A 21,648-nucleotide genomic window follows, 5' to 3' on the forward strand; every position below is an offset into this window, starting at 1 on the left:
GCTGCAGCAAAGCCATCACAGCCCAAGGTAAGCAGCATCCTATTTCTGTTAGGCTCAGGTTGTAGGGCAGTGTCTGCAGCACAAGAGCAGACCTCGCCTCGCTTCCATCAGTGTTGGAGGGGTGAAGCCCATCCCGTCTTGCATCGACGCACAACCAACAGGGCTCTGGAAGACCACGTGTCCCACGGAGGGTCTCGGAGTGCAGTGCCCTAATAAGGCCTCATCTCACTGACGTGGCAAATGGCATCTTCCATTTGAGCCAGGGATTCCCACCAGGAACATCAGGGGACACGGCTGCAGCATTGCCTGAGGTCCACCCAGCAACTGGGGCCAGAGACCAGGCCACAACCATGGCACGGCTCGGGGTACAGGTTTGAATGTCCTGACTCAAGCAGGGGTGCATGGGTGAGGGTCAATTCATGCCCCCGGGTGCCCTCAGCATCCTGACACACAACATCTCTCTGCACCCTGAGTATTTACACTCCTGCAAAGTGTGGAAAAGCAACGCACATCACCTAAAGCTGGCAAGCCTGCGGGAGATGATAAATTCTCTTTTCCAGGCTCCACTGCTGGAAAAAGGTCCTGAGGCCTCCCAGGAGAGGAAACTGGCTTGTGGTTGGCTCAGCCCCTGCCCGACCGCTCCAGCAAATGTGCTTCCTGGGGACCCCCCAGCTCTCTGGACAGGGTACAGGGGGCCGAAGCTCCTCCGGCTGCTGGACCCTGCCACCCTGGCTCTCCAGGCCTGCGGAGACGGAGCTGACTTTTTGTGACCCCTTCTCCCTGCGCTGACTCAGCCATGCCCCCGCGGTGGGTGGCCGCAGCCTCGGGTGGGATGGCGTGAAGGTAAAGGCAGTACGGACTGGCAAGCTTTCAAAGAGGCCACAAGCTAAATAAATAGCCGGCAGCCTATTTCAGTGGCTGCTATATTTAGCTCAAGGAACATTTATTTATAGGCTTGGCAGCCATTCTGAGTCAATAAAAGCCCAAGAGCTGGAAAAAGGACGTTCCTGGGTTTCTCGTTGCAGTAATGGTTTCTGCCATGCAAACCACGAGGAGCGAGAGGAGAGGCAGCCTCGGCACTGGGGCGGGAGGCTGTGCCAGGTGCGCACCCGTGGGTGCCTCTGCCAGGGGACAGACCCTCCGCATACTTGTAGCCCCAGCTAAGCGCGGACACCCCGCAGCATCACCTGGGTCCCCTCCTGCATGGGCGTCACTGCCGGTGACCCAATGGCCCAGCAGTCCCCTGGCCCAAAGGGAATTTCTCTTTAAAACACAAGGGGATATAGCTGTGCCCGCGGAAGCAGCAACACAAGATGTCAGCCCTGGGGACTCTGCTGCAACATCTTCCGCAGGGCAGCAGGTTTGGAAAAACGAAACCAGGAGCAGGTAAATGGGGAGGGAGATGGGAGCAACGCTCACATTTCTCCATTAAATAATTTTCCCTTTCCATGTCACACATGGCAATGAGTGGTTGAGAGAGGAGGGCATGCAAACAGCCCCTCTAAAGCTGCTAGTGGGGTCAGCCACACAAGAGGCCGAAGCTTCACACTGGGCAGATGATGGCAATAGTTTCGAGAGGCTTTACAAAAGACTCAGCAGTTGCAGCTGGATGAGGGGAGTGGATTTATAAAAGACCGGGGGATTTAGCCCAGCCTGTGGAAAACAGCCGTGGGGATGGATGTCCCTTCTGTGTTTAAGTCAATAAGTGCTGCGTCTTTCTGGAGCCAGAACTGCAGGGAGCCTGCTCATGCCTTCTCCTCCCTCCAAAGCAAACCTGCTGCAGGGGGGAGCAGAGAAACGCTTCCACCAGCCTCAGCCAAAACAGGGCTACTGGTTGGTGCCCACCAGCTGCCCCCCAAGCACAGCACAGCTGCTGCTGTGGGGAAGTGGTGACAGCTCAGTCTGCTGTGGAGGGACCAGGGGATGTTTATAGGGTTTAGCCGTAGTGTGTAGCAAGTGTGTGGCTACACACTGCCACCATGCCAGGAGGAGGGTGGGAGCAAAGCATAGCTGGGAGGCAAAAAAAAATTAATAATAATGATTATTAGTAGTAACAGAATGTATTTCAGTGCAAACACTCCATGCTTTTGTGCTCGGCAATCTGTCCCATTCCCTACACTTTGTACGTACCCATCTGGAGCAGGACCTGGCCAGTCCTTTCTCCTAGAAAGAGGCTGCTCAGGTGCCTGCCTACAGCTTCAGAGCTGTGAATGACACACTGGATCATCAGAAACCCCTAGAGCGGCTGTTGCAGCCCATGGGCCCATGAATGCCCCAATTAATTTTTATCCCCCTACTCCCTCAGCCATGAGTCTTATTTCTGCTTTGAACTAGTCCAGCTGCAGCTTGCAGTTGCTGAGCCCTATACACAGACATGGGTCTGGCTATGCATCCAGGTCTGGCTGTGTGTCCAGGTCTGGCTGTGTGTCCAGGTCTGGATGTGTGTCCAGCTCTCCACCAGCTCTGGCCCCCATCAATGCAGCCAAAGATCCATCACCCTCCCCAAAACCACAAACAGGACCCTCCAGCCCCACCCTGAGAAGGTCCCTCAAAAACCGAGGCTGACACCAGCTGTTAAAACACCTATTTGGGTATTTATTACAACACGTTGTTCCAAAATACAAAAGAAAGGAAAAGAAAGTAGAGGGTAGAAAAGCACTGCTGTTTACAGCCTCTGGTAATAAATAAATAAAGAGGAGGCAGGGGCAGGGTGGCTCCCCGGCTCCAACGCTGGCACTGGCCGAATGGGCAGCAAGGAAGGGAGTGTGGTAGGGCTGGTGGCCAGAGCCTCTCTTCCCTGCTCGGGAGTCCCTAGGTACACCAGTGTGGGTGTAGACCCCGTCCCCGTGTTGTGCTTGCTGAGGGAGGGCCTGATCCTGCAGGGACAGGGGCAGGAGCTGAGGAGGCTCAGCCCCAGCGTGGTCGGGACCTGCCTGCTCCCTCCCCGTCCACGGCTGCCCCAAAGGCAGGTGAGGTAGGAAGGGTGACGCCGGACCGGGACCCCAACGGGGGTCTGCCAGGGTCCCCTGAGAGAGGGGTGAGACCTGAGCTCTCTGCTCTCCGGTGCGGTCTCAGAGCAACCTCGGAAATGAGTTCAGCAAAGCATGATGAGAAGGACCCCAACCCACAGTGAAGCAAAGTCACGACAGAGACAAGAGACCGTGCCCAGGCCACTTGGAGAAGGATGGTGTTAAACTCCGCAAATTAAAATGACTCTTCATGGGGCTGGCGCAGTACAGAGAGTGTTTGGTACCGCGGTACAGACAGGATTCCTCTTCCCTTCCCCTAATGTCTCCTCCTTCACCTTACAGTCATCTGGAAACCTCCAGGTTATACAAGGAGCCCAGGTGATGGGCGCAAAAAAGCAGCACTGGACTCTGCCCACTTATGACACCCCGATTTATCGGTGTTGGATAAAGGCCGTATCCAGTCCCACATCGAAAGCCATTCCCAGCCCCTTTCTCAATCCCTCCAGGTACCGGAGGCCGCTCACATCTCTCCTTGCTGCTCTGCCACTGAGCTTGCTCTAACACTGGCCACGTGTCCTTCCCAGGTGGTGCTGTCCCCAGGCAGGGGGACCTCACCGGCATGCGGACGACACTCAAACCAAGAAAGCCCAGGGCACCTGGCTAAAACAGGGTACCAGTGCACGGGTTTGGCTGAGCAGGGGGAGCTTTGCAAACCACCTGAGATGGCAGAGCAAGAAGCCCCTGCAGGTAAAGGTGCAGCCTGTAGGTGCAGCCAGCAGAAGAAGGTGAGACGACCACAGCCTGGAGGAAGCTGACTCCATGAGCTAGATGCTTGGCCAACATTCCTTAAAGCTGTTACAAAAGCTTTAAGTTTTTGCCATTTAATTCTCTGTTCTTGGTGCCAGTGGGTTTCTGCCTCTTGCAAACATAAGCAGGCACCTGTACAGGATAGAGGAGCTGCAGGAAGGGAAGGGAAGAGTTAAGAGAGTGGATCTGCCCCGGGTTTGGGTGTCTTTATACCCTTAGGAAGCACCACCCTCCAGCTCCTCTGACAAGGGTTTGCCTCTTGGGGCTTGGGACAGCCAGGAGCTGGGCCAAGCACAGCCTCAGCTGGGCCGCGGGGAGCAGAGAGAAGGTGTGATGGGGCCTTGCGTTTATTCACAACAGAGAAACAAAGAGCAACGTACAAAGAGTAAGAAGCAAAAAAGTACAGAATCATAACCATAATAATCATAATAATAATCATAAATACTCAAATCTATCATTCATAGATTGCAATGACAACACTGATAGCTTATTATCATTAGTATTAAGGACGGGAGGGGGAAGGGGAAAACAGGACGGGGTTCTGGGGGGCATCATCTCCTAAGGGGCAGATGTAACAGGAATGGACGTCCAAAGAAACAAGCAGACAAAGAGAAGGGCTGGGAAGGCAGCAGGGGCTGGGGATGCTGCTGCCGAGGCTGGGGACAAGCCCGCTCTGACTCAGGCCTCTGGCTCAGTGTTGCTGACCTGATCACTGCCCCCCTGCCGGCTTTGCTCAGTCCCCCAAAAGGCGGCCCAGAAGGAGGTGGCTGGGGGCGCTCAGCCCCAGGGACAGGCGAGGGCTGGAGGGGAAGGTGCAATGTCCCTTCTAGCCTGAAGGAAAGCTGTGGTTTGCTCTGTCCTTCATGTGGTGGAAAGCTCAGCCATTGCCACCGCCGCAACTGTGGGGCACTCAACAGCTTTGTTGGTTCCTCCCTTGAAAGGAGAGAGCTTTCCTCTCCTCTGCTCACATTTCTGCCTCTGTGGGTCCCTACGAATAAATGCATCCTCATCAGATCAGCATGGAAAGATGATTTTTGGTTCCAGTGAGGCTTTGGGTTGGGTCATCTGGCTGTGAGAGCCCATAAAAAGACTTGGCTGACACAGGATGGGGAAGGGTACCAGACAGCACATCCAACCTTGTGGTAACTCACAGTCTCTGATTCATGGACAAAACGGTCTATTAGACAGAGTCTGATTTTTAAAAAATAATTTAAGTTAATTGCAATGCACTCAGTGACCCTGATGGCTTTGGGTCAGCACTGGCAGGAGACACTCAGGCAGGGTTGCTCCATCAAAGCTTATTTTCTAGCTGTAGCCTTAAAATATTGCACAAAAGAGGGCTTCTAGAGCACACGCCCAATGTAAAGGGGAAGGATGAATGCAAAGTACATCAAAATAAGGCTGCAGAGATGGGTCATGAATGTCTCTTGGCAGTTATGATCTGCTAATCTTAAAATCTACTTCTCTTTGCTCTGGTTTCAGAGGAGAGAGGAGTCCATAGCGCCTAAAGACTTAAACACAGCTGAGGAGCATCCAGGGGATGGCAGAGTGGAGATGACAAAAAGCAAACCACATATCTGCTTCTTTGCAGACATTCAGAGTCTCATTTACAACACGTGCCCTCTCCTTCCTGACTTACTCCAGCTGCTTTTTGTAGTCATAACGCACTGTGTCAGCTAACGAGATGAGTTACACGAGAGCTTGCCAGCACCTTGTCTCATCTCCCCACCTGGCTGTGGCAACCTGTTGTCCTCTTCTTATTAAATCCCTTGGGAAGTCATCTAGCCCCCTCTCCATTGCCCAAAGCTACACCTAACCAGCTCCTGCCAGCAACGTGCCTGACCTGAGCTCAGCTGATCTGTGCTGGCACCAACCCTGGAGGACTACGGGATGGGCAGGAACTGAGCAATACGGAGCAGAGATCAGCAGGCAATGACCCCTGGCGTGCTTGGGAAGAGATGCCACTGCTGAGGGCAGCAGGAGGGGAAGGGGGACCAGCAGCACTGCTTGGGCAGGAGGCAGGCAACACTAACCCTGGGCTCAGGTGGCTTGCCGGAGGGAGGACGAAGCCTTTTTCCCTCCTTCCTTGGACTTGATATCAATGCCCATTTAGGAGCCCCTGCTGCGAGTGCAGCTCCTGAATAGCTGCCTGCCCCACAGGATGGACCCAAATGCTTATCGGAATCTAAAAAGAGAGCTTAGAAAATAGCATCATCATCCGTTCATGGCCAGAAGGGAGAAATGTGCAGATTGGCAACACTGAGCTGGTTTGAGGTGGTTGCTGGAGGCAATGATGGGTGGTGGTGGACGTTTGAGGGATGACTGTGAGATCTCTCACCCTCATCAAAAGTGATGTGGGGAGAGAGGCAAGTGGTCCCTGGCTCGCCAGCCACCCCCTCCCTCCCCGCCACACCTCAGGGAACCAGGCAGGAGCATGTGGGGGTCCCCAGCACCTCACCGAATGGCCCCATGGAAAATCAGGAAAACTAAAGCTGGCCTGAAGAGAGCAAGGAGCCTCCAGGGAGACTCGCCTTGACTGCGGACACAGAGGTGGTTGAGGAAACAACCAGCTGAAGTGAGCAGCCCCTCCTCACATGATTGCAGCTCCTCATGCCTCTGCTTTGAGTTCAGTTTTAAACCTGAGATCATTTGGTTTTGTCACGTGCAGTTTGATTTAAAGATAGAAATGAACGACAAGAGGAGGAACAGGGGAAAAGGAGAGAAACCGTGTGGGCCCAGAAAAGAAAAAAACAATACTCCAAGGATGACACAGGACACAAACATGCACGAACGGAGACCCCTGAGGTATTAGCTTTGCAAACTAGCGCAAGACGAGAGAGAAAGCAAAGACAGCCGCAGGGAGAGATGTGCTTTGCAGCGGAGGCAGTTCAGTGCCTACATCTCCATAAAGCAGCTTCTCAGCAAGCCTGACGTTGGGGTTTGGGGGCAAGAGCTTGGCTCCCCACCAGGATGGGGGGAAGCAGCCAAATGCCTCTGAAAATAAGTCAGTTGTGCCCTCCCTGTGCTTACAGAGTTTCATGTCCGGCTGGTTTATCACCTGCTGGAAGGAGGGGAGCCAGCCCAGAGGGGAACAGTGCCGGGGGAGTCCCGGCAACTGCAAACACGCTCCCCATGAGTTTCTTGGATGTGAAGCAAAGAGTGGGGGAATCCTGAAAAACCATGGAAAATGGTGCCCATACCTCCCAAGCAAGGTGGCTGAGGCAAGGGGGAGCTGAGGGGCTGGGGTGGGTAGGCAAGACACCCCCTAACAAGAAATCCCAACTACCACCAGCCTCCCCTCCCTGCCTCCGCTGCAGCAACCTCTGATGCCTTCTCTTTCTCCGTGCAGCTGGAGGTGGCACCTGGCACCCTTCCTCTGCTTCGGGTGACTCCCTCCTCACCCTCTCCAGTGAGGATGGGCAGCCCAGGGGAGGGGAGGGGGGCACGGCTGGGATGGGATGACGGCCAGGATGGGGACAATGGCTGGGATGGGATGATGGCGGGGATGGGGGTGATGGCCAGGATGTGGATGAGGATAATCAGAGACCAAGGGGTGAAGAAGCGGCAGCAGCTTCCAGAAGAGTTTTCTGGCTCAGTTTGTGTTGTAAGAAGGTTTTATGGTTTGCTCGTTCCCTTGTTCGTTTCTAGAAAAAGTGCCCAGAAGAGTCTCCCCTTGTCGCTGTGCCCAGAGGGAAGGGGTGGAAAATCTTTGTTGTCGACATGAGCTATAGAAGGAGCCACAGGCCTCAGATATTGCTTAGAAACTCGTATTTCAGATTTAAATACCATACACAGTAAAAATAGAGCTGAAAGTACCGCCCCACATTGTCTGCAAATCATTGCCAGAATGAACAGCTTCAATAAATTAAAAACAAAACAAAAAAATTGAAATATTATTTACGTCTCAATAAAAATTGCAGTAAAACCATTTACCTTTTCCTTTGTGTGTGTGTTTTCGGTTTTTTTTTCTTTATATTATATATAATATATATTTATATATGTATAGGGCTGCTCCAGTGCAGCATTTTTAGGATACTTAGCCAGAGAAACACAGGGGAGCATGCTTAGTGCTGGGTGAAGGGAAGAGGCAGCCGTGGTCCCCCCCTACAGGCGCTGTGCCCCATCCTCGCAGCCAAAATTGCGACCCCTGCCCCTTCCTGCTCGAATTTTACGCCCAAATTTCGAGCGTGGGTCTCCGAGGGCTGGGACCCCCTGGGGATGGGGGGAAGGACCAGGGTGGGTGCAGGAGGGACACTAAGCATCCGCCGTTATGTTTCCCGACTCTGGAAAGACTCATCCACCTTTGCTTCGGTTTCAGCGCGTGCGCTCCCGAAAATCCACGCGCGGGTATAAATACTCCCCCAAAACCCCGCCGCCCCCCTCCCCTCCCCTCTCCCCCCAGCTTAAATATCCCCCCGCCCCCTCTCCGTCCCCACTCTCCAGGCGTCCCGGGTGGGTGTCAGGACACCTCGATGATCTCCATGCTGCCCGAAAAGCTGGACTGTTTGCTGATTTTGCCCAGCTCTTCCCGGGCCCTGCCCTCGGACATGGTCTCCTCGAACTCCATCTGGCAGCTCCTCCGCTTGAACTGCTTCTCAGCGCCGGCCTCCTCGTGCCAGCTGTGCCGCCCGTCCCGCGGCTCGGCCCGCGCCTTGTCCCTCAGTCTGATCTCACAGCCGCCTGCCACGCTGCCACAGCCGAACGGCGGTGGATACGGGCTGGTGCCAGCAAACAGGCTCCCACTGCTCCCGCCGGCGCTGCCGGAGTCCGTGCCGAAGTACCAGCCGGCTTCGCCGGAGGGAGTGCTGGGGGACTCCAGGTGCACCCCACTCCAGGCGGCGGCGGCGGCGGCGGTGGTGGTGCCGGGAGCGGTGGCCGGCTGGCTGAGCCGTGGCGGCAGCCCGTCCTCGGCGCCGGGGCTCTTGCGTGTGGCGCAGGCCCCGCCAACGTTGAGGCTGAGCCCGTGGGCAGGCGAGCCCGCCGGGTGCCGGTGCTTCCGCCGCTGCCTCACCTTGGCCTCCAGCAGGAGGTCGGGCCCACTTGGCCGGTCAGGGCTGTCCACCCCCGGGGAGAAGGGGCCGAGGCCGCCGGGGCCCGAGGGGCTGTCCAGCTTGCAGAGTTTGGGGGCGTCCCCGGGGCCGGGGGGTCCGGGGGGGTCCTGCCGCAGGCCGGGGGAGTAGGCGGACTTGATGTCCAGGGAGAAGGAGCGTTTCAGGCGGTTGGTGTCCTGGATGCGCTCGGAGGAGAGGTGCAAGCCGTTGAGCCCCTGCTGCAGGGTGGTGGGCGACAGGACCTTCGGGGTCCCACCTTGCCGCTCGGGGTCGCTGGGGGGGGATGCCGAGCCGGTGCCTCTTGGCACCTCCTCGGCCTTCTCTGAGGTAGGTGGTGGGGGATGCCGGCTGCTCTCAGCCGCCTCTGCTGGGTCTTGCTGGGCGTCCCCCTCGCCCCGGTCGCCCTTTGACTTCAGGGCCTTGAGGAGCTTCAGGCTCCTCTCGTACTCCAGGAGCTGGCCCAGGAAGTTGAAGTTGGGCGAGATGGACGGGCGACGGTCCTTAACGAACCTGCCAAGAGGCACAGAAAGCGCCGGTTGGTGTGTGGTCCTTCAGAAGGCCACCCCTACTCTCTCAGCCTCTCTGGGGAGAAGAGGCATTGTCCAGGACCTTCTGGAGAAAGGGGTCTTGGGGAACCATGGGGCCTTGGGATGCCCGAGGGGTAGAGCTAGGACTGACTCCTCCCTCCAGTTTACTGCTCCCAGCCACTCCTCACTGCATGCACTTTATGAAGGGAGGTTTGGTTTGGTTTTACCGGGACTCAGTCAAGCCAAGACACAGCTTCAAGGAGCTCCCACCCTCTCCTTCTGGGCTCAGCCTGCTTTCCTTCCCTGGAGTGAAGCATAGCGGCGTATCCGCTTCCTGCTCTCCAGGGAAAACTCACCTGTAAGCATCATCTGACGACATACCCATGGTCTTCATGATGTAGGCGATGGCGATGGTGGCTGACCGGGAGATCCCGGCCAAGCAGTGCACAATCACCTGGCAGCTGGACACCTTGGCCTTGTCTGGAGCATGGTAGAGGAAACAGAGAGAAAAGCATCAATGTGGTCAGAGATGGTGAGCAAAATGACTCTAGCCTCCCTCCCCAACCCTCAATCCCTTTGTGTGAAAGGACAAGGGATGCTGGGAGTAAGACTATGAAGGACAGAAGAAGAGTTCAGGTTTTGAAGGCTGAGAACTGAAGGGTCTGCAACCATTGTAACAAAAGCTCACCAATGAACTCAATTGACTTGTCCAGCCAGGGAAGCAGCTTCTCACAGTAGTTGTCATTGACAGGAATGCGCATGAAGTGACTATCACAGATGAAGTCTGGCTTGGGACAGGAGTTGCTGGCATTGAGGACATAGCTTATCCCATTCTGTGTCATCAAGTCCTGGTGGGAAACAAGTGATCGAATGATCGGCTGAGTTCAGCCAGCACTGAGTGCTGAAGATCTGCCTTGCCATGCACTCCCTGCCTTTTCCCATACCAATATTTTCTCCTGTGGGTCTCCCACTGCTGCCTTGGCCTAGTTGATGGTAGTACAGCAGAGACCAGCTGAGAAGGTTGTGTCAATTTAGTCGACACAGGTTTGAACCTCAGCAGATCTTTACTTTGGTCCAAGTAAAAATAAGCAAGACCAAAGACACCTGAAAGGTAGTCCCAGAGGGGAAAACCCAAGAACCCCAGTATGAGAGGAATAGGAAAATACAAGAAAGAAAATCAGCAAAAACTCTGGCTGAAAGCTTTGAAAGTATCAGCTGAGGGAGAGAGGAGGCATCTCACCAACAGAGTGGGGCAAGTTATTGGTAGTACCCTATGTTAACCAATGTCAACTCATGTCTTCTCCCACATTCCTCAGAAACGCAGCGGGAGTTCTCACAGATTTGTTAGTTGTTCATAGTTCTTCACTGTGAACATACACTCTTGTGTTGGGACATAGGCAGGTGGCGAGGGGAACCATCTCTTCCCTCTTTCTGACACTGAAGTGAACCTGGAACTGAACCTTCTGTGACTTTTCTGCTTTGGCCACTCAATGGCCACCATCACTGCCCATATTTCTGACTCAATAAAATGCAATGGCACAAGGGAGACCTGAGGTAAATAGCGTCAGATGAAAAACTGCAACAAGGGGGTGAGGTTCGACCCACAGGAACTGGCTTGCTGGGCATGTACTGCTGCATCCACACCAACCTCCATTCCTTCCCTCCCAGCACTACACCCAGCTTCACCTATATGCGGTGCTGACACCAAATTTATGGCTTGTCTGACCCCTGTCTCTTTCCCTGTCCCATCAGATTAGGTATCACCTGTACAGCTGGGGGCAGGTTGCTTATAAAAAAATGGGGTAACATCCATGCCAGCTGCTGGGTCTCAGTACCTAGTCTGCACTAATCCAGGGAAGACCCAGAATTAAAAGGGAGGAGAAAACATGGAGATAAAAGAGTCCTTCCATACGTCAGAGTGCATAGAGCTGCCATGTGGGATCTCTCCTCTGCAACACGCTGGAGAAGAGAAGCATCACCCATGCACAGCCTCTGCACTTGACCCCGCTCTGCTGCCTATGAATAGAGCATCTTCTGGCCACATCATGGGGATGGCAGAAAACACAGCTCCAAAAGATGAACAAAACCCTCCGAGGAGGCGGGGAAGGAAGGAAACCATCAATTTCCCTGCCTGACATCGGCTCCTCAGGAGACCGCACCGGGATTTTGGCCCTGGCTTTCCAGTGGCCCGTTCCTGCCCACCCCAGCAGGCTCTGCAGAGCCCGGCCTCGGCTCGGCGGAGCCAGCCCAGCTCCCGGGCTCACATTCTTGGCATTTTTCTCTTTCATTTCCTTCTACTCCCTGTATATAATTTCCCTCTCCCTCCTTTCTGTCTCCAACCCCCCTCCAGTATTGTGGTCCCTCTCCCCCCTTGCCTGCCCTGGGAGAGGACGCCCGTCTGGCTCCCTCCTGCCCGCGGTAGGCAGGCGCCCGGTGGCATTTTAACTGCAATTCCTTTTTCTTTCTTCTCACAGTTATTTTTCCTTTAAACAAAATTCCTTCCCTGGTGTGACATCACAGCACAGCCCTTCCAGCATCTTTAAAAGGGCACTGCCCCTCTTTTCTCCTCTCCCCTCACAGCCAAACTTTGCTCATTTTGTTCACCTTCTGAACAAGCCCCTGCCCCTGGCCAGAGCTGCCAACCCCCACACTGCCATGCTGAATACCCCAGCTTGGTCCCACTCTCTCTGGCTCCCAAGGGGATTGCAGGGTTGCTGGAATTGGTGTTATCTGGCAGCCTGGCTGGCAAGGCGGGTGGGAGCAAAGCTGGCTCCTGCCTCACATCTCCCTCCAGTTGGGGTAACTGCCCCTCCAAGCCCAGGTGTTTTCCCAGCTGTGCTCCTCCTGCCTCTGAGTTTGCTACAGGCACTTGGGAAGAGTTTGACCACCCCAAACCTCATCAGTATAAGACATCTCATCCTGTGATCACCTTCCCCAGTTCTGCCAGGCTCTGTCTATGCACTCCCTAACTTCAGCCTCCTGGTAGGGTCAGACCAACCAGGCATGGTCCTCCCATGGACAGGAGAAGTGTCCTTAATGTCCTCATCCCTCTGCATGGCTGGGGTCCCAGATGGGACAGGGCAGACGTGTCCCCTCGACAGGGCCATACCTTGTTTAGAACGTCTTTCTGGGAGCCCAGATAGAGATGCGGCAGGATGCGTGTGGGGCCGATGTTGGCCACGGGCAAGCATGGCTGGGAGATGCTCATCGGCAGGATGGCAGCTGGTTTACCCTCGCAGAGGCCCGGGAAGCAGGACGAGAATGTGGCAAAGCCTCCTGCGGAGAAAATGGGGACATTGAATTTATAGCAGCAAGGTCGAGACCATCAGTACCTGGCACCCCGAGGCCTGGGCTGGGGACAAAGCAGTGATAACCCTCCAGCACTGAGACCAGATCCTTGAGGAGCAAAAAGCCACCAGCCATCGCTAAACACTGCAGACACATTGTGATGACTGTGCCACACACATGGTGAAAGGAATGAAGACCCAGCTCTGATTTTTCCTGCTGCAGCTGGGTCTTAATGCACACGTGAGGCATCCTGCACCCCCTCCTGCTCTTCGCAACTTCATTCACACGAACAATAGGAAGACAAAGTCCTTTTCTTGGCTGCCTACTACTCTGAGGACAACCAGGGTCACTTTTTGGTAGCAAAACCTGCCAGGGCAGGATGACAGCAAGCGAGTCCATCGAGGTGCAAATCTCCCCAGGTTGGGGAGGTCAGCCCAAACCTTGCCACAATGGCTACACTTACACTTTGCGGTTTCTGTGAGATGCCCCCTCTGCCCAGTCCCGCCGAGCTCCTGATTTCCGCCACATTGGACTGGACCAGCACGTCAGTACCTGCAGGCCATTGCCGTTTTTCGCGCTCTGATCTTACTGAATGTGACAGCAAGCAGCACCCAATTTACCGCACCAAGCTGCTGGGCAGTCATACCCAGCTTGAGCATCTCGAAGCCTGATATTGAGAGAAAACCCCCAGGTGGGACTGTGGCACGTGGCATCTGACAGCCAGAGCTATTGCCACAGTGTCTGGCACGGTTGAAAGCACGGTCCAAATGTGAATGAGTCTGCATGAAAGCCAGTCCCCAGTTCAAGCAGCAAGAACACTGACTTGAGCAGGGCAGCAAGTGTTGCCCTGCCTGCATGGTGGCCAGCTCAAGGAGCTGGAAAACCCCCAGTGCTGTCGTACATCCTGCATGGTTGCATAAGGCCACTGGTGATCCTGATTTGCTCTCGCTCACTGATCCCATTCTCCGGGGTAGAGCTGGGTTTGGCTAGTGGTGGCCCAACATCACTCCCCTCCAGCTGAGGACATCTGGCTGGCAGCTTGGTGCAACAGAGAGGACCTTGGGTCATATCAGCCCAACCAGTCTCCCTTGAGGTTTGCCCAATCATGCAAATGAGCAGATGCAGCTTGACATCACCCAAAGGGCAGAGAATACTTTCGGGCTTGACCGCCTTTAACTGTCAGAGGGACCAGGATGCCCCCATGAGATCCTTCTGAAAGTCCAAGTCTCTGGACTCAGCTCCATGGGAATCCCTGGTCCATTTCCACAGCTAAACAAAACCTTTTAATGAGCCTTTGGTAATGACCTTTCCATTCAGTCTCTCTTCCCTTTGGAAGAAGGGCAGCCTTGGCACATTCCCAATTTAATTTACCTTCTCCAGCACCTTGCCAGCATTTCTGCTGATCCTCCTGGAGCACCCTCCTAGCTGCTGTTGTGGCACTGAGGCTCTGGGGGAGTATGACTGGTGCTGCAGACAACCCACCCCACATGTTTGGGAGGTGAAGGTGATGGAGAAGCCATAGCAGGGGACAAAATCATGCTCACACCACCAAGGAACATCCAAGGTCCTCCATCACCCTCCATCTCAGCAGCTCCTGGTGTCAGCTCCCGCTGCCCCAAGAGGAAGGTGTCCTCTGACCAACCTCTTTCCTCCTATCTCTTATGTTTTCCTGGCTGGCAGCTAACACAGTTCCCAGGTTCAAAACCCGGCCAAGCCAGGAGGGGTAGAGTTAAAGCACCTTATCTTCTCCAGCACTTCCTTTTCTCTGGCTCCCTGTGAAATGACATCACCTCTCAACTGGGACATTAAATCAGAGAGAAAGCAGGAGGCCCAGTGCAGGTGCAGCACAGATCCAGTTACTGCTCATCCCTGTGTTGTGTCCCCATTGCCAAGGAGTGTAAATCACCAGCCAGAGCCTTGCATGGACAAGTGTGACCTCCCTGCTTCGCCCCGTGCTTGAGCACACGCCGCTGATGCCTGGGGGATGCTTGAGCAGAAACCCTGCGGGAAGAGTTTCCTTCAGCTGCCCCCAGAGAAGCCTGCAGCACGTGGGGTCGAGTGGGGCGCAGATTTGACCCCTGGATTCATGCAAAACAACATGGGAATTTTTCTGAACGGACCTAGCACATTTTTGGGGAGCAGAGTGCATGCAAGCGCAGGTCCCCCACCTCTCGTGCTCACTCATACCCATCAAGAGCCGCCCGGGGCCGTGTATGACTTGGTATCACTCTTTAAAAGCCGGGAGCGTGGGGTGATCTCATAGCTAAAGCAGGTCAGGGCACGCCGCTCTCTCCCCCTTGCCCGCCTCCGCCGGCACTCGCCCGGCAGCAGATCCTCTGCCAGCCCTGCCCGGGGAAGTCCAGGCAGGGGCACAGGGGGCTGCGAAGCAGGCGGGGATGTTTGCAGAGAGTGGCAGCAGCACCCTCAGCTGTGGTGCCTACACCCGCACGCTGCCAGCAACTGGAGGATGCTGGCACCTGAAATGATGCCCATAGCTCACCCCACTTGTCCCAAGCAAAGCTTCAACCCTGTGTCTGGGAGCCCAGGCATGCTCCCATCCTGCCTGTCCTCATTTCCCCCACGCTTGCAGCTGCTGAGGGCAGCCCAGGCTTGGGGGAAACCCTAGAGATGGGGCCGGGTACCCAATGCCATCCCAACCTCGAAGCGATGCTCACCCCACCCCGTGCCGGCTGCTCTAGCATGCCTTTCATTTTTAGAAAGCGAAGCAGCTCTTCAAAACAATCCCAAAGGCAGTGAATGTCCCTGGCTGGGCTCCAACCGATACCTGGACTTTCCCCATTCTATACCCCGGGCCATGGATCCCAGCTTTTGCTGGGAGAGAGCGGCAGAGCCCCATGGGGTGAGGAGCCAGGGCAGCACTGGGTCCTTCTAGTCTTTCCTCTTTTATTCTCAGTGCTGGTGCCGGGAGTGCCCTTGGCACGTGGGGAATTAAGCTCAGGAAGGATTTGTATCTGACGTGGAGCGAGTGCTTGGGGATCTCTGCTTTCTTCTTGATGCTCCCCTCGAGCCTGGCGAGGGCTGGCTGGGGAGGAGCTGGTCCCTGCCTGGCATGGCCCCATGCGCTGCTCATAGCTCCAGCACTCCTGAGGGCTCTCAAAACCATTCCCTGGAAAACCGAGTGTTTTCCTGCCTCCTGCAATTACCTGAGGCAGAGGTGGGGTCCAGGAGGAGAGGGGGGATGTTTGGGCACAGGGAACCAGGCCAGAAGTGGGGACACCTTCACTGCTCCTGCTGAAGATGGAGGAAGGAGGAGCCAAGAACCAGCATCAGGCAGGTCTCTGGGAGGGCTGGGAGGTGAAAATCACCCCCAGCTTTGGGGCGTTCATTCAGCAATGCCCCCAGAGACATAAAAACCCTTAGCAGTGTCCGGCTCAAGGTGGGGCTGGAGAGAAACGCAGCTTTCGGGAGGGAGGGGAGTGCTGTCACCCCCCAGAGGAAAGAGGGAAACTGAGGCACCAGGTGTTGCAGCAACTTAGTGCCAGAAGAATGCAACTGAAACCTCATTTCTTCCCCCATCCTGGGCTTCACTCACGGGGTGCTGACCACCCTTCCACCTTCTGCTGTGCCCTGCAGAGACCACTTTGGGCCAGCCCCCAGTCCTGCTCTGCATGGCCCTGGCAGCAAACAGAGGAGGGGGAAAAACCCCAGAACTTCTCCCCTACCCCCATCTTCACCAGGCCCTCCCCTGTGCACATTTTCCAGCTGAACATCTATGACAACCTCCCAGTGAAACTGGATTTGTTGGGAGCACAGACACCACAGAGGGAAGGCGACCAGCTTGGGAATCCCTCCCGAGCCCATCCATCAGCCCAGGAGGAGATGCCAGTAGCATCTTTGAATAAGCCCCTGTGGTACCAGCACTGCTGCAACTGGTGGGGAGCCCTGCGACTTTTCCCCTTGAGCAGCAAACTGCACAGTGAGAAGCCCCTTTGCCAGTCTCTTTTTGCACCAGTGGCTGTGTAAGACCCTGAGATGGCTATAAAAAAGGAACAAAAAGCTCCAATGCTGGTGCTGGGCTGATGGGCATGGAAGAAGATGAGAAGGTGGAAGGAGAGAGGCATTGGACTGCCGAGCTGGGACCCTGCTGCACCTGGGGACCCCTCTGCTGCCTTGGCTGTCAGCTTCAGGTGGACTCTGGGTACATCCAGCTGGTGGCTGGGACTCTGACAACACCTCAGGCATCACCGATCACCTGCAAGTCGCGCTGTTCCACTCTGCCAAGGCAGGGCAGCAGTGGTGGTGCAGGGAGGGTGACACAGAAGGTGATAAAGTCCTGGCTAGGGACAGGGTTGTGGTGTGGCATCATTTTCCTCCTGGTGGTAAGCCCCAGCTTTGGGTATTTACAATCCGTTGAGCTGCATGGGACCTTAGGGGAGATGCTGCTGGAGATAAAAGGGAGCTGTGGGGCACATTAAGCAGGGCTATCCCAGCTCCCTGCACCGAGGCCATCTTCCGAGGCTGGAGGTGTAGAGTGGAGATAGGGAAATGATGGGACTTGAAAACCCTCTCACGTCTCACTCTGACGGCTGCAGACTGCCCATTCATCTCTGGCCCCATGGACTCACCTCCTTCAGAGTCCCTTGAAACAACCCAGCAGCTCTAGCCTTGATGCTGCGCCCCACTGACTGCAAGAAGCTGTGAAAGGGCTGCCCAGGGCACCTGCCTCACCCCAAAACCACTCTTCGGGAGAGCCACATGCCTCTTGAACACCCCCAGCCCCATGAGTCTCCTAAATGCCCCCTCTGGAGACGCACTGAGCAGCAGGGACATGACCTGTTCTCCAGCCTCCCATGTGCATGGTGGAGCACATCCAACCCAAAGCCCCCCAGCAGAAAACGGGGAAGAAGAGATGATTATGTCACCCCGCCGTGCCATCGGTCTGTGGCAGCAAGGAGGAGGAAAACAGGCACAGCCAGAGCTGCAAACCCTCCCTGGGCCAGCAGCCGCTGCACCCTACCTCCTCTCCCACCAGGAGCTGGCAGGACACCTACCGGGGGCATTAAACAGGTGGTTTATAGCCCACCCTCATTGCTCCTATAATGAGTGTCAAAGAGCAGCAGCCAGAGCTGCTCAGAGACCCATTCCCTGTGCAGGTGCTCAAGCTTTTGTGGCAGCCCACGGCCCCACCAGTGGGTTTTGCACCTGTGCTTGTGCTGGAGATCCTCTGCCCCGCTAAAGCTCCTGGCGGCCGAAGGGACTGAGAGAGGCCGGGCTCTGCCCAGCTCTCATTAAAATGCCTGCGGTGGCTGAGAGCTGCTGCCAGGGTGGCACGTGGCGAGGGGCAGCGGGGCATGCAAGCGAGCACGCGCCTTGGCTGCTGCTGGAGCAGCCGCTACACCAGCATGGCTCCCCCACTGCTGTGCCGGCTCAGTGGCCAGGATGGTGCCTGGATGCCCGCTCCCCATCACCCCAGTCCCCTGGGGACATGCTGCTCCCAGTGCCCCGACACATCCGTCCCCAATTGTTAAACCACCTTGCTGAATTGAAGCATGGCAGGAGATGACAAGAGCCAGGGGGGGACCTGCAAAACCCCAGCCCTTGCCTGCATCGTGCTCAGCGTTAGCAGGGCAGTGAGCCCAAGCATTCGGCTGAGCATCTCTGCAGCAGGTTGAATTGAAGGAAGGAAAGTGGAGGGGCCAGGAACGCCAGAGCCGCTGGGAAAACCCCTCTTTGCAAAACACCGTCTCCCTGGCTCTCATGCTGGGTGGGAGCCCGTTGGTGCTGGCAGCTAAGCTGGGCAGCATGTGATGAAACACTGCTTACTGCCACCCTTACCCACTGTGCTCCAGGAAGCTCCGGGGCTTTGTCAGCACTTCCCGCTGCCTGGGATGTTTTTGAGTTTTTCCCCTGCCTCCATCCCCACTGTTCCCTTCTCAGCACTGCAGCCCCCTTTGCTTTTCCCAGCCCTGCCGGCAATGTCCGATGCGAGCAGCCCACTGGCTTGCATGCCCTTCCCACCTGCCTGGGTGAAATGCCGGTGCTCCGCAGCCTGGCCACCTCTCCCTCTCCTGGCTAATGCTCTTTTACTTCCACCCACCTCTCAGTGCATTGGAGAGAGGTGCCCAGTGCTCGCTTAGTCCCCTGTCCGCCCCCCCCGCACTCCCCTGCCCAGCCTCTGTGCTCTCCCCCTGCCTGGGTTTCACCCTCCCTTCGCTCGGCACCAGATTTCATCACCCCACTGACGGATCCTTTTTTTTTTTACAAGCAGTGGGGATGAGAAAGCCCATGAATCAGCCCTATTACGGGTTCATGTGAATTCCCCATTTCTCCAATGGTCACCCTGAACAACCTCTGCCCACCTGCTGCTACGTCGCTCTGCTGCCTCCCATCCCGTCCCAGCCTCCCCTGGCCTCGCAGGCTGGTCCCAGAGCCCCCTCCCATTCTCCCAAATGAGCGGAAAACGTCCTTAAAAAAAAGGAAAAGCAGCAGAAAGGAAGCCCTCCACCCACACAACCATGGACATGCTCCCAGAGCTGCTGGGCTTGATTTTCCTCTGGTGACTGTGCCTGCTTTGGACCAGCCTTACTCGTTCTAAGTAAAGAAAAATGTGTCATTTCCAGGAGTGACTTATTACTAATGACACTATCACTGGGTTATGTGCTTCACGCCACAAAAACCTGTCAAGCACTTTTAGCAGGCTCCCATTTTAACCGGTGATGGAGGGGAAGTTTCTTGATTCAACCCGTTGGTAATCTAGGTCATTCCAGGCTCGGCATATTTTTAAGCTGCTCCAGTTAATATCCCCTTCCTCCGCTCGCCCTTCACCCTGGCACCGGGGGAGGTGGAAACACTGCAAGCCCCCTTTCTGAAAGCAATCCCCGAAGATGGGCAGGCAGCAACGGCGCAGGTGAAGCGAAATGGCTCCGTCGGGCAGCTGCCTGGCTGCGGGCAGCAGAGCAGCGGTCTTCAGCCGACAGCTCCTTGCACACCTCGCCGCCCTCCCTCGTCCTTCCCCCCCCGCACGCCCCTTTGCCCGGGGCGCGGACGCGGTGACCCCTCCAAACCGGCACCCGAGGGAGCAGAGATGCTGGCGGCGGAGCCTGCCCTGCCTCCCGCAGCCTTCCTCCTTGCCTCCTCCTCCTCCTCTGCTCCCTCCGCGCCCCCGCCAAGGGGACGGAGAAGGGTTCAGGGGACCCCGGAGCGGTGTCGTCCCCCGCACCCCCTCCCCGGCCAGGCGGCCTCACCGCACCCCGCACCGGGCGGGAAAGCTGCCGAACGCCGAGACCGCTGCAGGGGACCCCTGCCCGCTGCAGGCAGCCTCTCACCTGCCCGAAGGAGCTGCCTCCTCCGAGCAGCCCCCTCCCCGCTGCCGCCGCCGGCGGGACCAGGCTAGCCGCCTCCGCAAGCCCTTCCTCACGTTGCCGGGCGCTGGGAACTAGCCACCGCTCCCCCTCCGCTCGCCAGCGTCTCCCCCCGCTCGCCAGCTGCCTGCGCTCTTTGTAGCGGCAGCCATCCCGCTCCGGTCCCCGCCGGCCGCTCGGCAAAGGCCATTCCCGTCCCCCCGCGCCGGGCAAGGGAGGGCTCGGGCGGAGCAGCCCCCTCTTCCCCCTCCGTCCCCATGGGAAAGAAAGGAGCCGGCCGGCTGACAAACCTCTCATGTCCCTGCTCTCCTTCATCCTCCGCACCCTTATTTTCAGCTTCATCTGCCCCTCGCGCATGTCTGTCCAGAACTGGTCCTCGGAGGGAGCAATCATTACATCCACGGGCATCCAGGCAGCTGGGCTGCGGATCGCGGGGGGCACCTCTTGCCTTAGCAAAACAACAGCCGGCGGACAAACGAAATACTAAAAAAATCCCGAAAAACCCCCAAAGCCCCCCTGCGGCAAAGCACCGCCAGCCTCCCCCCGGCTCCAGCCTTCAGGCTGAAAACATAAAAAAAACCCCAAAACCAAACCAAAAAACCAAAAAAAAACCCCAACCGGCAACAAAACCCGAGCGGGGTGGGGGGGGGCCCGGCGTAGCCCCCCCTTTTCCCCAGCCGCCCTCCTCCTTTGCTCTCGCTCCCTGCGTGCGCGGCTCCCGCTCCAGCCTGAATGAGCTCAGCCCCCGAGCAGCAGCAGCCCTGCTGAGCCATCCGCCGCCGCGCTCCCAGCGCTCATAGCTAACGGGTCAGGCATGCGACCGCATTCCTTACTCAGCACACAGACACGCAGGAGAACGCCGGGCCTGACATATGCTTCGCTCCCTGCTTAAAGGCGCAACCGCGATTTTCTCGCCCGCCCAAAGCATCCACACCCCCCCCCCCCGCCTCGACACACGTCGCAGCGAGCAGCCGCGGCGGGAGATGGATGGCTGCACCACGTCGGATTTGGCCCCGCGGAGTTAATCTGGGGACAGGGAATTGGAGGGAGGAAGCTAATGTCCACACCTCGTCTCGTTTTAGCACCAGCCAGGGCGGTGTGTGACCAAAGCCCCACGCCGAAGGGGATGCGGCACGGCTCTCCATCCCTCCTCCCTGCTGCCCCCCGCCGTCCGGGCTCTCCATCCCTCCTCCCTGCTGCCCCCCGCCGTCCGGGGACGGGCACCCCACGGCTGCACCCCATCCTGCCCCCTCCCCACAGCTGCTCCTGGCAGGACCGACGTGCATCCCCTGGGGGATGTTTAACCCTGAACCCCAGCTCCAGGAAGGGCAATGCCCCGATGTCAGTTTCCCAAGGGGGAAACTGAGGCACGGAAGATTCAATAGCTTCTCCGGGGTTCTCTGCTGCAGGGCAGAGCTGGGGACCAGACAGCAGGTCCCTAACCACCAGCTCATCTTTTCTCTTGGTGTCTCCACCGAGAGCACCACCCAGGAGGGATGCTCATCCTGGAGCGGTTTCAAACAGCTGGAGGCGAATGGGCCCCAACAGCTGGTGGGGAAATGGGCTGGCGCTAGGCTGCTCACACCTGCACATGGCCGCATCGGATGGAGTTATCTGCCCAGGCCCAGCGGAGCAGGACCGTGGCCTGGAGGAGATGCACCCTCCGCCAAAGCCTTCTCACGTG

The 21,648-nt window shown here is 56.8% G+C and overlaps 1 protein-coding gene across 6 annotated transcripts in view; it reads right to left on the reverse strand.

Moving 5' to 3' along the window:
- Positions 1-2,574: 2,574 nt before the first annotated feature.
- The window catches only part of DUSP8 (dual specificity phosphatase 8), a 48,516-nt gene continuing 29,442 nt past the window's right edge, over positions 2,575-21,648 (reverse strand). For 5 of the 6 annotated variants that reach the window (XM_069803613.1, XM_069803614.1, XM_069803617.1 and 2 more), the window contains exons 4-7: positions 12,464-12,630; positions 10,043-10,202; positions 9,711-9,834; positions 2,575-9,337 (exon numbers count right to left, since the gene is read on the reverse strand). In XM_069803613.1, coding sequence (XP_069659714.1) covers positions 8,236-9,337; positions 9,711-9,834; positions 10,043-10,202; positions 12,464-12,630 — 1,553 coding nt within the window. In that variant the 3' untranslated portion in view covers positions 2,575-8,235. Of the gene's footprint in view, positions 9,338-9,710; positions 9,835-10,042; positions 10,203-12,463; positions 12,631-20,254; positions 20,832-21,648 lie in introns of those variants that run through there. The other variant, XM_069803618.1, reaches the window with a different exon arrangement.

The sequence above is a fragment of the Haliaeetus albicilla genome, chromosome 16, assembly GCF_947461875.1.
Source record: "Haliaeetus albicilla chromosome 16, bHalAlb1.1, whole genome shotgun sequence".
Taxonomy (NCBI): Eukaryota; Metazoa; Chordata; class Aves; order Accipitriformes; family Accipitridae; genus Haliaeetus; species Haliaeetus albicilla.